General features: G+C 37.2%; 1 protein-coding gene across 1 annotated transcript in view; it reads right to left on the bottom strand.

Moving 5' to 3' along the window:
• Positions 1-2346: 2346 nt before the first annotated feature.
• Positions 2347-16745, bottom strand: part of LOC111195757 (C-C motif chemokine 4 homolog) — a 45171-nt gene continuing 30772 nt past the window's right edge. Inside the window, exons 2-4 of the mRNA XM_022683894.2 lie at positions 3118-3230; positions 2864-2984; positions 2347-2635 (exon numbers count right to left, since the gene is read on the bottom strand). Of these exons, the coding sequence (XP_022539615.2) occupies positions 2479-2635; positions 2864-2984; positions 3118-3181 (342 nt within the window). The 5' untranslated portion in view covers positions 3182-3230 and the 3' untranslated portion in view covers positions 2347-2478. The remainder of the gene's footprint in view (positions 2636-2863; positions 2985-3117; positions 3231-16745) is intronic.

Genomic DNA, 16745 nt, shown 5'->3' with positions numbered 1-16745 from the left:
TTTAGAATATTGTTTTTACACTCAGAATACACAATTACTCTATATAATATATTGTGTTTTCCCACATAAACAATGTAGACAGTGTGCATCCCAAACAACATACAGTTCCATGTACAGTGTCTACATACCAAACAACAGAAGAATTAACTTAGTTAATTCTTAAATTAAATTAGTCTACAGTTACAGTAAAAAAAAAAAAAAAAAAAAAAAAACTATGCTGCATCAGTTTCTGTCTGGCCACAGCACATCTTCCACATCACAAGCACTGTTTTCCCTGACCAAGCAGCAGGGAAATATCCCCTAGCATGACTAATCCAGCCATGAAAAGAGTCAACTGTACAAATAGTAAAATACCGAAAATACTGTGTAGGAACACAAATCATTAATACAGTACAGTGCAGTAAACTAAAAGTTTGGACACAGCTTCTCTTTTTCAATGCGCTTTCTTTATTTTCATGACTATTTAAATTGTAGATTCTCGCTGAAGGCATCAAAACTATGAATGAACACATGTGGAGTTTTGTTTTACCAAAAAAAGGTGAAAAAACTGAAACATGTTTTATATTCTAGTTTCTTCAAAAAAGCCACACTTTGGCATTCTCTTGGCATCATTCTCTTAATGAGCTTCAAGAGGTGGTCACCTGAAATGGTTTTCCAACAGTCTTGAAGGAAGGAGTTCCCAGAGGTGTTTATTAGCACTTGTTGTCCCTTCGCCTTCTTCACTCTGTGCTCCAGCTCACCCCATATCATCTGGATTGGGTTCAGGTCCGGTGACTGTGGAGGACAGCTCATTTTTTGTTAAGTACATAAAACTCCACATGTGTTCATTCATAGTTTTGATGCCTTCAGTGAGGATCTACAATGTGTTTGCACAGTAGGGTAATTAATTTTAAAGTTCCGTGTGAAAACCAGAGATTTTCTTTCATGAAAATTGTGTGTAGTGTTTTACAAAAAGTGTGTGTTTAAAACTGCAGTTTTAGTGTAAAGCAGGAATTGTGCTTGTAGTTTAGCAGAATTGGTTTGGGGGGTTGGTGCCTAAGCTACATGTTGTAGTCATTGTGCCTCAAGTACCAGTATTTGTGTTTAAACAATCGAGAAAAACTGTAACATAGAACATTGAAAAAAGGTATTTTTTGACCATATTGTGCATTAGATGTGTTTAATCAAAATGTAAGAAAGTAAAATAAAGAAAGAAAAAATAAAATAAGGATGAATGATGATCAACAACACATTACTTGAGAAATACCTTAAATATTGAATGACTGAATTAATTTATTGCAAAGACATTTCATAGAAACCCTCTGCCATACATAAGGTTACATAGACAATAATTGCATTAGAGGAGTAGTGATATGTAAAGGGCTTTTGGTAACAACTTATAATAACTTTTATTAAAATATAATTAATATTATTCATATATATTTAACGATAGATTAATAACTATTATTTTTTAAATTTGTGAATACTACTTAACACATTGGCAACATTAACTGCAATTAACTGCAGGTTTAAAATGTTTATTACTAGTGATGTATTAATGTTTAAATTCTGATGAGCTAATGATTTGCTAAAATTATTAAATATGAATATACAAACTGATAACTAATTGTCATGTTTAAACATGTGTTGATATACAAATTCTGATGAACTAATGTTTTATTCATATTTGTGAATCGTTAGTTAAAAATATATTTATGTATATTATGTTTTTTTAATACATTAAATACTGAATTAAACCACAGCCGGGTTATTTTTGACTAATATTGCACATCGAAGGGTTAATGCCAAAATGTACATTGAAATCCTAATGCAACATTTGCTGCCTTTAAGTCCCCATCTTTTTAAGAGACATATATGCATTAACTGACAAAACAATGCAACACCACATGCTGAACACATTACAGAGGCTGATGACTCTCATTTCACATTCATAACAATGACCTTTACACCTACACAAGCCTGGATATCCCAATCCAAAACCAGAGCAGTGACACAGAGTTGCCCTTATTGGTGCTGCCATAATTGCCTTCACTTTTGTTGGAAAATGTTCTGAAATACGTGTGGGAGTGTGAAAATGTCTAATCTTGTATTTTTAGCCACTGACAATGGATATAAACCATGGGAACAGCACATCAATATCAGGAAAGAATTTGCCCAGTAGGAAATCCAGGACTTTCCATATCCTAACAAAGAAGGTATTAATAAACACAGACGCTTCTGTTCTCACTGGAAATTCGTTATCTGTGTGGTTTAGAGATTCAGTTTAACATACAGCATAATTCAGTGATCAAAGAAAGACAGGAAAGTATTTAAATGTAAATTATTACTTTATTACAAAAATAAAATTAAACAGTATTGCCACATTTAAACAAATTGCTTTTTTTAGATTAATAAAATACTTATATTTAAAAAATACAAACAGATTTCAGTCTTTTTAATAGTTTTTAAAATCCAGATAATCAGTTAATGAGGCTAAACTTAGAGGAGCTTAGTAGTGGAGAGAGTTGTGGAATTTGCGGTTGAAGGTTTTGCTGTGGCAGTGTTGTTTCTTCGGTCCAGAGCAGCGACATGACTTTTCACCCACTCAGCATCTGGATGCACACAAAACTTATTTCCTTTTGTTTTCATGATAAATCTGCAGAAGATAAAAACAGTGATTAGAAGCAGAAATTTACAGAAAAAGCATTTCAAAAATACGAAGCACAAAGTCAAGAACTATAGCTGAAGAATAGATAGGTTAGCTAAAATGAAACATTTAGAGAAATACATTTGTATGTAATTTAAACTGTTTTTAACATTACAATTTTAATTTTGGCCCATATTAACATCTGTTAGAAAAATATGTGAAATAATTTCTACTCACACAATGGCTTTCAGGGCACAGTCGCTGTGTGTCTCTGTGTAAGACTCCACGATTCTCAGAGGAATCTTCTTTACTGTAGTAAATTTGAAACAGCAGTCAGCAACACCGGTCCCAGCTGGAGCTGTAAAAATCAGAAACATCAGATTAGCATCATCACACAACACACAGATATCTGATATTTACAGGAAGTTGATTAGTTCTCTGCTCTCTCTCATACCGTCACTAATGCAGCTCAGTGTACTGAGTTCACTCACCACTAGAGGAGAGCTGGAGAGAGCCGAGCAGCAGCACCAACAGCAGAGCAGATCCACTCCTCATTCTAGCAGAAGATCCTGATTCACACACAGAGACACTGAAGACTCTTCTGCTGTGGAGGAGAGAGAGAGAGCAGTGTGTGTAGACCCAGATTTCTCTACCCCATTATATAGGCAGAAAGAGACAGTCCCCTCACTGAGGTTCTTGGAATCTGATATTCTGTGTATGATCCTTAACCTGAAGTCTTCTGTTAATTTCATTTCCTCTTTTCTTCACTTCGTAAAACATCCTCAATTTTATTCTCGAACCTGTGTTCACGGAAAGAAAAAAAATCCCACTCTGGCAGCAAGTTATAAACACAACAGTGAGGTGAAAAAAGTGCAGTTTTTAAATGAAGGTCTTAATTATTAAGGGAGAATCCAAAAGCCTAAAAAAACTGCAGGCCTCACTTTCCTCAGCTAAGGTCAGCGTTAATGACCCCACCATAAGAAAGAGACTGGGCAAAAATGACCTGCATGGAAGAGAGCCAAGATGAAAATAACTTCTGAGCAAAAAGAACATTAAGGCTCATCTTAATTATGCCAGAAAACATCTTGTTGATCCCCAATACTTTGGGGAAAATACTCTGTGGACTGATTAAACAAAAGTTGAACTTTTTAAAAGTATCTGTCCCATTACATTTTGCATAGAAGTAACACAGCATTTCAGAAAAAGAGTTTTGTACCTATTATATACCTACTTTATACATGTGATGGTCTGGGGTTGCTTTGTTGCTTCAGGACCTGAAAGACTTGCTGTGATAAATGGTTCTGCAGCAGGACAGTGATCCGAAACACACCAGCAAGTCCACCTCTAAATAGATGGAGAAAAACAAAGTGAAGATGTAATGCAACAGACATGAATCACATGTTCTATGTTCAATTTCAGTTCATTTAAAACATTAAAATTTAATCCATTTGGAAATACAAATAGTTTGAATTGGTTCCTATGACAGTATTTTGAATTGGGATTTGACATTAAAATCAAAGGAACAGGTAACTCACATCCTAAAAAAGCAATATTGTACCACTGTAGGACAGATATAATGCTGAATTAGTGGCTTGTTAGTTTCTATATATAAGCTAAAATAAATTACAAGGGATTATAAATAAACTAACATGTAATTGTCACGCCGCCTCGTCCTCCTTCCACATTACCGGACTCCATTTCCCAGAATCCTGTTGATTATGACACCAACAGTATCCGTTCTACTTCACCCAATCACATTTCGCTCCGACGCTCTGATTCACCGGTGTTCTGAGTTAGTTCCGGTTCATACCCATCTAGCTCCGGTATTTAAGTCTGCAGTTTGTAAACAAACACCGCGAGGTATTGTTAACTGATGTTGCATACTAAGCGTTCTCCTATCGTTTCTCATTTTGGCTTTATGATTACGACTCTGTTTTTGGATTATTGGTTTACGTCTTTTGTCTTGCCCTTATTGGATTTATTGCATGGTTGGACTGATACTCGGTTACGAACTCGGACTGTACTTTCGACTACGTCTTTGTTTTTCGGTGAGATCTTTGTTTGCCTGGCTTTACTGTTTCTTGTTATACTGCCTGTTAATAAACCTGTTTGCTTATTTTACTCGGCTTGCGTCACTCCTCATAATACCCTATAATGCTCTTTTATAGAAGTACTGGGGAGGTCCTTTTCAAAGTATTTTGGGAAAACGTAACACACCACATTTGTCTCAAACTGTTAGGGCTGGGGCGACGCGTCGACATAATCGACGTCATCGATTACAAAAATACATCGATTTGCATAACGTGCGTCGGCGCGTCGTAAACATGGCGGCGCCTGTGGAGAGCATTAGAGGTTAGATCGGCCCAAAAATTCCAACTGGCTGTTTTCGGGCTGTTTTAATGAGCAAAATATGATCAGAATTATGTTAATTAACACGGTAACATAGAAGCATAGAACTATTATTTAATTAAAATGATTTTTAAGAACAGCTAAACACAGTTCTGCAAGTCAAACGCGGAGGAGTTCACGTGCGAGAGACACAGAGAGAGAGAGAGAGAGATTTGCGTGTTCTGATGTGAGCTACTCACAGGTGAAGGTTCTCTTTGATCTCCTCGTGCTCATATTCTAGTCCCATTCATAATTCTGCAGCTCCCTCAGTGTTTTCTGCCGTATTTTGCGGCTAGCGCGAGCGCTTACAACTGACACCGCGGACCGCGAGGTGCCGCCGCGTTTGTGCCGAATCCGACTCTCTGCTGAATCTGACTCCCGCTTCGCGGACAGAATCGGCACAACACCCCCGCTGTAGAACTGCGGTAGTGAAAACAGCGCTTATAAATAAATTAGATTAGTTTCACTTTCAGTTTTCGTTTTTTTTTTTTTTTTTAATAAAAATATAATTAAAAAACAGACGCCTACATCTCGGACTATTTTCTGGAGCCCGGGTCGGATTTACGGGCGGGCCTCGGGTCATGTCGGGTTCGGGCAGAGAATCTAAGCTCTAGAGAGCTTGGACTCCGGAGAGCAATCTCCAGCTACAAAAAAACGCCAGCGGGCATCTAAAGTTTGGGAGCATTTCACGCAAAAGGGCAATAATGTGGTCCTCTGCCATACGTGCAAAAGGAGCACTTGAAGCGCAAACATCCAGGAGCACTATGTCAACAGGGTCACACAGTAAGTTACCGTTTACATCAGGGTCTCCGCGGGTGTCCTTAAAAAGACTTAAGGCTGTCTACCAAAGGTTTTAAACCTGCCACAGGCAGAAATTATACATTTTTGGTTTATATTTGTGCATGGCATTTCGCAGTTTCCAGAAACAGTAGCATTATTCATAAGTTCAGGTGTTTAGCTAAGCTAGCTGCCTTAAGTTATTTTAGCTAGCGCCGTCGGCGCTGCGGTGTCACACCGTTTTCTGTCACCGTCGGAATTTTGTGACCAGTGCTCACGGTTATGAGCGTTCATTGGCAAAACGGAAGCTTTCTATACCTACACCTTACCCTCAGCCCTAAACTGAACCGTTTTGGCCAGTCGGGGTAAACATTAGAAACGAACACGTTTCGAATCGGCCAGTGCACCGGTCTGCTGAGAACTACTTGCCAGTGGTCACAAAATCTAGCGGTCACAGAAAACAGTGCAACACAAGGTTGTGGTGTATGGGAGCTTATCCATTTTTAGCGTTATAGATCTAAACAACGTGCTGTACATGTAAGTGATTATAAGTGTGGGGTTTGGTTTAGTAGGCTTGTGTTGTTGTTGTTGTTGTTATTATATATAAATATAGTAATTTATCGTTTGCTTTAAAACGTAAAATAATTATTTAAATATGTTTCTCAATGAATAGATTAGTCGACTAATCGAAAAAAATAATCGTTAGAATAATCGTTTAAAAAATAATCGTTAGGGACAGCCCTACAAACTGTATGCATTATTAAATCAGTTAAAGCTGGCCTGGTCCACAGTCCTGTCCTTTAAACTGGGCTACATTTAGAGGTGCTTGTCAGAAGATAGGTGTGGAAGCCCTGTGATAATGCCATGTCCAGTATGCCCAACTCTACACTCTTACAGGTCTCATTTTATGGGTTTTCATTAATTTTGTGGTGGTCTCTAATATGAATAAATGCCCTGTGAACCTTTTGTGTGCTCCTCTTTCAGGCTGTTTTAGTTCAGTGGAGGAGTATATTTATGACATGCAAAAGTCTCACCTCTGATTGGCTAAGAGCACTGTGACACTCCTTCCACAGTAAGTGGTCCTAAACAACAGCGGGTGGGGCCATGATGATGCTTTGTGCGTCACAGCAGAGGATACTGACCTGTACAATCATGCTGTGAAGACACACCAGCAACTCAATTAAGGGAAGAGCAATGTTATTTTGTTTTTTATTCAGTTTACTGTTGAGCTAAAAGTTGTGTTTGTGCTTTGAAGTGTGTCTGTGTGTGTGTTTAATGACTGGGGGTGTACGAGCGCTGGGAGCACCTATAGGAATAGACACTGATGATCAGAATTGCCTTTATTGTCACATGGTCAACCAGCGAAATTAGCCATCAACCCATCCATACAATAACATACAAGGGGGAAACAGGACAGGACAGGAAGACAGGGTAAGCCGCAGCGTGTGCATGCGCCGCCAATCATTTCTTCAGTTAGAGGGATACAAGGGGAAAGAAGAGGGTAAAAAAACATACCCCTAGACTGTGCCCCAAAGAGCACAGTGTAGGAACATCAAAAAACCTCAGCACATAGGCACATACAATATACACAAGAGACCAATCATTGAAGGCTTGGGAAAGGGTACGGGAGGTGCGGGGGTCGTTAGGTAAAAAGGAAGAGATTCAAAGTCACAGTGTTCTTTGGAGGAATGCTCCCTATCATCCACAAGGCCGAGTGCTGGTAGGGCAGGAGCCGAAAGCAGATTAGACTTCAGTTGTTTAGGCGAGTGACCGCTCTCCAGTTTAGCATGGTCACTCTCTATTGTCCATCATGGTCTCAATTTTCTCCACCTTCCTTTGCAAAGCCGTTTGCTTCTCCGAGATGTTTTCCATGTTGCGGTTAAAAGTCACAGTCTGAGTGCCGACAGCTCTGACCACCGCATCAATCAGGTCGGGCAGCTTTTGGGGGCCCTTGACAGCTGTCCCCACACTTTTAATTTCACGATACACCAGGGCAATGCCTAATCCAATCACCAAGAACCCTGTGAACATTGTGCCGAAAAGGTAGACGTCTTCGATGTCCTCCACAGAAAGAGTCGCCAGGCACACGGTCCGCCACGTCTCCCGCGCGTCCCTCGTGTACCCAGCTGCAAACGTTCCATCAGGACAAGCAGGTTCCCCTGAACCCAGGCTTCTCGTCGAGAAGATGGTGTCAATTGCATTGAGAGACCATTTGATCAAATCCATTTCTCTTAGTTTGAAGAGCAGTGTGAAGAGAGTCTCTTAAGGAATAGCAGTGCCAGGCGAGACAGGAGAAGCCAAGCAGGAGAGATAAGGGGAGGAGAGGGAGAGAAAGAAAATGCGAGCGCCTTCAACGAGAGCAGAAACAGAAGAAACAGATTGACTGTTGCCTAGGTTTGTTTCAGTCAGTGGCACACTCGTGTTTTCTGCTGCTAAAATAGCAACACACCAGAAATGTACCTGAGCGCACCTCACTTCCAGACCACCATGCCCATCAGTGTAGGTTTACTGTATTCCTAAACTCTAATGCTATTTTAACAGTGCGGGCGCAAGGCGTGAAAAAAACAGACAGTTGACAGAGTGTAAGATAGCAACGAGCATCACAACACATCTTGTGCAGAGTGTACAATAAGGCCTTTAATAATAAAGCTGCTACAAACAGATCTTTCAGTGACAGGAGAGAGGAATTGTTTTGGTTCCATAAATAACCTCTTTTATAAAAGACGTGTGATTGAAGACCATTTGAATGTTGCTAAGTAAACGTGAAGTTGACAGAAGAGTTCTATCTTAGTTTAACACTGCGTTTACACTGCTCTATTGCGACAGTGAGAGTGTCGTATCCAATTAATCTGTCAGACGCAGTCTCGCGGCCTATCATGGGTCGAGTCTGGGAGATGCGATTAAGTGAAAAATTGAGCTGAGGTGAACTTTATGCAAATGAATCTGTCCAATGCAATGCGTCTATCTATTCAGAGAGCAGGTGTTTTTCCTGAAGGTGTTTGCCGTCCTCAGTGCAGGGTATGAAAACATTTTAGTTCTGCTTTCAAGTGTTCCAGAGAAGCATGGAAGACAAGTTTCAGACTTCCTTGTCCTTTATGATCAATCCCTGCTGATTTCCAGGAACTCTGATCAGCATAATATAGCGTGAAGAAAGATTGTCATGTTTCTTGGGGTCTCTGGTGGATTTTTTAAATATTAATATATAATTTAATTTAACAGCCTATATGCTGCCAATAAGCAGTGTTAAGAATCTCAATCAAACATTTCTATATATAAATACACAATTATATTTATTAGTTTATATGAAATAATAAGAGCCTGTATTAAAGCATTTCTCATTTATTAAAACGATTTAATTGGACAAAGCAGGGAACGCCTCTGTAACGCCCACATGCAACCAGTTGGAGGGGGGGTAGTGCGATTATGTGCGCTGATGCAAAAGAACAGTGTAAACGCAGCTCCAAGGTTCTTCCCTTACACATATCTTTTACAACAACATATATATTCTTTATGGTACCTAAATATTTTCTTTTTATTGCACTGCTCAAAGAATCCTCTGTACTTTCATTATTCAGGGTTTGCCACAACCTCACCAGTTTCTCATCACTGCTACCAGATATGGACACTATTAACATCATATTTCTATGTAATTTTGCATTGATATGAAATGGATGACTTTGAACCACACAGACAGCCTGTGTTATGTTTATTTTGTGTAATAATAACATTATAACATTTCCTACTTTTTTCTAATGCTGTAGACCTTAGTTTATATTATTGTTTTTTTTTTCAGGATTCGTCTGAATTCATTCTTGTGAAAATAAAGGAACTGAAAGCAGACTGCAGGAAACATCTCTAAATGCTCTTATGTTCATTTCAGTGAAACAGAGATTTCCTCTTTCATCTGAATTTTACCTCCATTTCAGACCTATGCAAAAATCACCAGAAGTCTTTATTAAATTCTGTTTATTTAAATTCTCTGACGTCTCACCAAAGCACTTTTACTTTCTCCTTAAGGCCTGAGCTTACACACAAACCCGGGTTTTATTGGAACAGGGTGTTGCTCCTCATAGGTAACTAAAGTGATTAAATGCAATGACATGTTATGCTCTAAAAGGTTATGGAATAAAATATTTAAAATTGATTTCCACTGAAAGTTTTTTCTTGTCCTATAAAGTTTTGTCAGATAATATAAATTGATATAGTTTGTGTAGATATAATTTGAGTATTATATTTCACATTTATTTATTAATTTCTAAACGTGCTACAGAAGAAATATGCTTAAAATTATTGACTACAATACCAGTCAACAATTTGGACACACCTCTTCTTGTTCAATCTGTTTTCTTTCTTGTTATGCTTTTTTACATTGTACATTTCATATTAAATACATTAAAGCTATACAGGGACACATGCAGGATTATTTTATAAACAAAAAGTGCTTTGAGGACAGATCTGCACACTCTTGGTATGTTAATCTCAGTGTCTTCATGAGGGAGAGTCACCTGGAATAGTTTTCTCAGCGTCTTGAAGGAAGGAGTTCCTGGAGGTGCTGAACAATAGTTACTGCTTTTTCTTCACACTGTGAAGCTCCAGCTCATCCCAATTAAATCACCTCAAATCACCATCTAGGTTATCAGGTTTAGATCAGGAGATTAATGTGGAGGACAAACACTTTTTCTGTTTACTACATCATTCCATATGTGTCCCTTTATTGTTTTCGTGTCTTTAATATTAATCTACAACATAGTAAATAAATGAAATAAAGAAAAAAGAAAAACATTGAGTCAGAAGGTGAGTCCAAATTTTTACTGGCACTGTATGTATAATGTAAATTAATTAATTATATATTAATGTAATTAATTTTATATAGGAGCAGCACAAAAGGCCAAAGGCAACAGACAGTCCCTTACTTATAGCGTTATGAGTACAAAATAGCTTTATTTGAATTGCAAGCTCTGTAGCAGTAATGTGAGTGAAAAGTGATGTAATTTGTATTTGCCACAGAACTATTCCTCTTTAATGGAAATACCCTTCTATATTTTTCTTATTTAGAGTATATTCCCAAAAGACTTGGGGATCATCAAGATGTTTTATGGTATAATTGAGATGATTCTTAAAATTCTTTTTGCTCTGCAGTGATTTTCATCTTGGCACTCTGCCATGCAGGCCAGTCTATTTTTATGGAGAAGTCATGAATGCTGACCTTAGCTGAGGCAATGAGGCCTGCAGTTCTTTGGATTTTGTCACTGTTCACCACGTTTTCGCCGTGGCTCACGCTATGGTTCGCTCCAGTCCCAAAACCTTAGAAATGGCTTTATTACCTTTTCCAGACTGATAGATATCAATTAATTTCTTTCTTATTTGTTCCTGAATTTTGTTGAATATTGGTATGATGTCTAGCTTTTGAGTATCTCTGGTTTGTCAGGCAGGTTCTATTTAAATGATTTCTTGGTTGAGAACAGGAGTGGCAGTATTCAGGCCTGGGTGTCAAGAAATTGAATTGAATTGATTTTTTTCATAAAAAAAAAAACATTTTTAAATGAAATCCTTAAAAACATAAAAAAGGAATCATAAAGAGGGTGTTTTTAGCTGTTAAGCCAGAAAAGATTAATCAGTTTTAAGCCAATGTGTAGGTAAAACAACTGTCATCACCTCATGAACAAAGACATGGATTTTTGTCAATCAGAATAACAAGCATATCAGAAATTGTTAATAAAATGTAGAAATGTTCCAGTAGATTTCCAATAAATCAGAGCCCATCCTCTCTCCAAAAATATTAGGTGTTTCCACTATAGCTTAGATAATAAATACATGAATATTTTCAGTACTTCTGTTTATTATGTATTATGTACCAAGACCCATGGTCTATGTTTTTTTAGGCTAATGATATTGCTGTGTGCGGTCAGTCCTATCCAGTATACTAGCTGTATAGATAAACCAAACAAAAAATAAATAATATGCATATGTTAAAGGAGCAATATGTACATAATTATTGATGATTTGAAGTTCACAAATTCACCAAATGGAGTAAAAATATATGCAAATTCAATATATTGACAGAAATGCAGTTAATATATGCATTTAATACTTTTTCAGACACAATGCCTCTCACTTACAACCAGTTTTAGTGATTCTTTTCTGTGAAGGTAGCCATAGTTTTTTTGTACAAAATGTTGCAAGATTTAATTAAAATGAATTTTCAAAATAAAGATTATAAAGAGTTTCTGTTAACTATAGTATAATTTTTGTGTGGGACAAATCTACCTAGATTAATACTAAAGTTTACAGGACTTAATTACTTGTCTCTTAACGTTTGAGAGCATCAGTTGTAAAGTTGTGAAGAGGTAGAGTTGGTATGCAGTGAATAGCTCTATTTGAGTACTGTTCTAATTCATATTATGGCAAGAAATACTTTAAAAAGGAAGGTCAGTCAATGCAGAAAATTCTAAGAACGTTAAAAGTATCAAGTATCCAAGCGAAGTCTTAAAGACCATCAAAAACGTTATGATGAAACTGGCTCTCATCAGGACCGCCCAAGGAAAGAAAGAGAAAGAGTTACCTCTGTTGTACAGGATAAGTTCATCAGAGTTACCAGTCTCAGAAACTGCAAGTTAACAGCTCTCCAGATAAGAGCATCTAAAAGCTTTACAGAGTATTTTGGTTTGTTTAACACTTTTAAGTTACTACATGATTCCTTATATTTTCCTTCACAGTCTGGATGACTATACCATATAAAAAAATTAAAAACATTGAATGAGAAGGTGTGTCCAGACTTCTGACTGATACATGCTTGTGATGTAATGTATGGAGTTGGAGTTAGGAACATGCCTGAAGGACCTTTGATAGTTATAAATATAATAAAGACTTAATTATCATTGTCCATGTTTTTTTTGTGCAATTATGATATGTTTCTTTCATTTAAGAGTTGCTTTTATACCTGTAGGTTTTGGCTTTTGTTTTGCTGTTGTTTGTTTTAATCATTGAACTGATATGTTGGATTACTGGACAAATCAATATTTCTCTGCAAAATATGTGCTTGGATATTTTTTCTTAGTCTAAATGTGCCTGAGTCCGTTACAATCTGAGTCCATATCTTATGCCCTGATATTATGTGTCCTATGTATTCTCAAATAAAAGTAAAACTTTGGCTAGACCCCAAAAACTCACATAGTTGGCTGCACAGTAGGAGATCCATGCTGTCCACCAAAAAAATTTATTATTCAGTGGAGCAGTTTGGGATATATATTTAGATCAAACCAGCATGTTTAAAACAAAGCATTTTTCATTGATATTGAACAATGATGCTGATAGAGCTCAGAGGAAGAATTAAAGACATGCATATTCTTTTAAATGAAAAATAACTTTATTACAAAAATAAATTAAACAGTACTGTCATATTTAAAACAAAACTTCTCAAGATAAAAACAATGCTTATGCCTAAAAAAATACAAAAATTGAAATTCTTTCTTTCAATTTTTAACAACTAGATAATCAGTTAATGAAGCTAAACTTTGAAGAGCTTAGTAGTGGAGAGAGTTGTGGAATTTGTAGTTGCAGGTTTTGCTGTGGTAGTGTTGTTTCTTCGGTCCAGAGCAGCAACTTGTCTTTTGACAAACTCAGATTCAGGATCCACACAATAGTGAATTCCTTTTTTAGTCAATATTCTGCAGAAGATAAAAAAAATGTGATTAAAATAAAGAATTACAAACATTTTAAACAAAAGTCAAGAAGTACAAATAAAAAAGACAATGCAGATAAACTGGAACATTTGAAGAAATATGTATTAATTAATATTAATGTACGTGTATATTTAATTATGCATAAAACTGAAGATTTAAAGCACATTACCCTCACATGGCCAACTGTAAGAAAAGTATGCAGAATAATTTCTACTCACATAATGGCTTTAATGGCACAGTGGCTGGGTGTCTCTGTGAAAGACACAATCTGCCTCAGAGGAATCTTCATTGCAGTGATTTTGAAACAGCAGTCACCAACAGCCGTCGCAGCTGGAGCTGTAAAAATCAGAAAGATCAGATTAGCATCATCACACAACACACAGATATGTGATATTTACAGGAAGTTGATTAGTTCTCTGCTCTCTCTCACAGCGTCACTAATGCAGCTCAGTGTACTGAGTTCACTCACCACTAGAGGAGAGCTGGAGAGAGCCGAGCAGCAGCACCAACAGCAGAGCAGATCCACTCCTCATTCTAGCAGAAGATCCTGATTCACACACAGAGACACTGAAGACTCTTCTGCTGTGGAGGAGAGAGAGAGAGAGCAGTGTGTGTAGAATCAGAGTTCTCTACCCCATTATATAGGCAGAAAGAGAGATATAGGTGTTCTGAGAGTGAAGATGTTTGGAATCTGGTATTCGGAGTATCTTGTTCTGGTTGTTCTTCCTCCTTTTTCTTAAAATTTCACATCCTCATTTTCTCAGTTTTCTGTGAGCGTGAGTTCACAGAAAGAAAGAAAAATCCCATGTTTTATTGTTTTAATACTAGGAATGTCTTTACCTGCTCCTGGTCTACAAGGACCCGGCAAGCTCTGTGTGTTTTTTTATTTTTCCACTTCTGTGTCAGCATCTGCAGCCTGTTTTTGTTAATAGGGGCATTCGCAAATAATGGGCACAGCTAACATTTGGAGGTTCCCCCATTGGGATCTACCATTGCCAGACATCCCAAGTTGCAAAAGTTGATTTTGCCAAAAAAACAAAAACAAAAACAAAAAAACTTGCACACACACCAAAGGATAACGAAACTTTAGTTTTATATTAATATTTTTTTTTTACATTAAATTTAGAGTATTCAGAGGTGAAATGAGTTTTATCTTTTTTTCTTTTTGGAAGGCCCTGCCTCTGCTTTTTTTTTTTTTTTGGGAAAAAAAGCTTTTATTTGACAAAAATTGACAGTTACAATATCACAAAAAATTGCAAAACATCAAAAACATTTCATATCATATTACAATAATTATTAATATTGCCTCCGCCATGATCTGCTTTCTCTCACTAACTGAATAATTCCCGTCTGGGAGGGGGAAAAAACCCTGCCCGCCCACACTAAAAACTGATTGACTGTCTCACAGACTCTTTGCAGAGAACAGGCCAATCAGAACCCTCTCTGTTTTCTCTCTCTCCTTCCCACACGCGATTAGAGAATAAAAGTCTGTGGCCTGTGTGCGCGTTTGGGTCACTCGTTCTGAATTCCGGGAGATTATATGTGACTCGCGGGCATCAGGGAGCCGCTACCGAAATGCGGGAGACTCCCGCAGCTTCAGGGAGACTTGGTTTGTCTGGAGTCTGACTAAGCTACATGTTTCAATGCTAAACAAAAGGTTTAGTTAAGAGGCTAATTATACAGTTAAAGCTGCTTTGATGGAGAGAATGTGGGAATGCAGCATTATCAATTGTTCTATTTGATATGCAGACAAGACAAACAAAAATGCTCAGCTGAGCCCATTTAAACTGCATTGTAAGCCCGGATAAGTTAAATTTACTGTAAAATTGTGAGGAAACCGGTTGCCTTGAAAATGATAAGGGTAATGTTTTATAATACAGCCCGCGTTTTTCGAGTGCAAATACTGTGTACCTGCACAGTAAGAGCAGTAAAACACTGTACACTACATAATACAGCCCCCTCCCTGTTCTTTCTGAGTACTTACTGAGTAAGTACTGTGTACTTATAGAGTAAGAACAGTAAAAATCAGGTGAGGTGTGGGTTTATTAACTATTTATATAAAACCTTGTGGTTTCTGTGTGTTAATGAATATATTTTCTTTAAAATCTGAGCATTGCTGATTGTGTTATTATAGATATATAAATATTATTATATTTTAGTCTTGACATTACAAACTATACCTTTTCTTCCTACTCTACTCTAAATAGTTGAGTATTTGTTTAGAAATATCCAATTTTATGTAAAACAGACTTAAATCATTTGAGTTCAAACAACGTATGGGTTTACAGTGTCGGGAACCTGCCTCCCAGTATTTTTTGCCAGTTGTTCTTTCATGTTAATAAATAAAAATTAAATAAAAATTGATCAAAATTACCCAACAGTGTAAAATTTACACTGTACACTGTACACTGAGTAAGCAGAGTAAAAACTTTGTGTCAGGATGCAGCAGGGAGACGCGGAGGAGGACGTAAATGCATGTTATAAATTTAAAAATAAATTAATAAGTTAACAAGGGAAGAAATTACAAATGACACAGGTGTTTCCTGTTTTCTGTTCTTCTTCCTTTTGTATTTATATCCCCTTTGTTGTAGTGATTTCTTGTATGTTCTCGTACGTGTTTCATGTCTGACAGATTGCTTCTGTTTCTTTGATTTCAATCCCAGTGTTTTCCGAGTTTCTGTGTTAAGTTATTTCCTGTTTATAACTTAATTTCTTGCATTTGTCAGTCTTGTCCTACTTCCCATCTCCGTTCCATGTCCAGTCTCTCTTCCTGTTCTTTGTCCAGTCCCCTGTTCAGTTTATGTTCATAGCAGAGACATGGATTTTCGACAATGAAACATTAATTCATTAATCAGTTACAGAGTAAGACTCTACATCGCTGGCAATTTGGCAACCTGGGTGAGCTTCGTGTCTGGGTAGGAGCGGGTGGGGCAGAAAACTTTGTAATTGGATTCCTGTAGCCATTTCACTCACTCACTCACTCACTCACTCACTCACTCACTCACTCACTCACTCACTCACTCACTCACTCACACTTATTACTGATTGTTCCTTTAAATACATTCAGGTCATATAGCTCTCACCTCATTTCAACAGCATCAACAACAACTCTATTCATTCTAATTCTGTGTTTATTTGTTGTGATAGTGGGTGAATGAAACGAGTTTGCAATTCTGATATCTGTATGTTGGCAGTAGCTCTTTTATTAATCAGCACTATTAGCAACTGTGTAGTTGATCAGGAAACCAGCAAAATATATTAGTGTTCTGTTA

The sequence above is a fragment of the Astyanax mexicanus genome, chromosome 10 (genome assembly GCF_023375975.1).
Source record: "Astyanax mexicanus isolate ESR-SI-001 chromosome 10, AstMex3_surface, whole genome shotgun sequence".
In the NCBI taxonomy this organism is placed as follows: Eukaryota; Metazoa; Chordata; class Actinopteri; order Characiformes; family Acestrorhamphidae; genus Astyanax; species Astyanax mexicanus.
The sequence above is the reverse complement of the archived record's forward strand: the minus strand, read 5'-3'. Positions and strand labels throughout refer to the sequence as shown.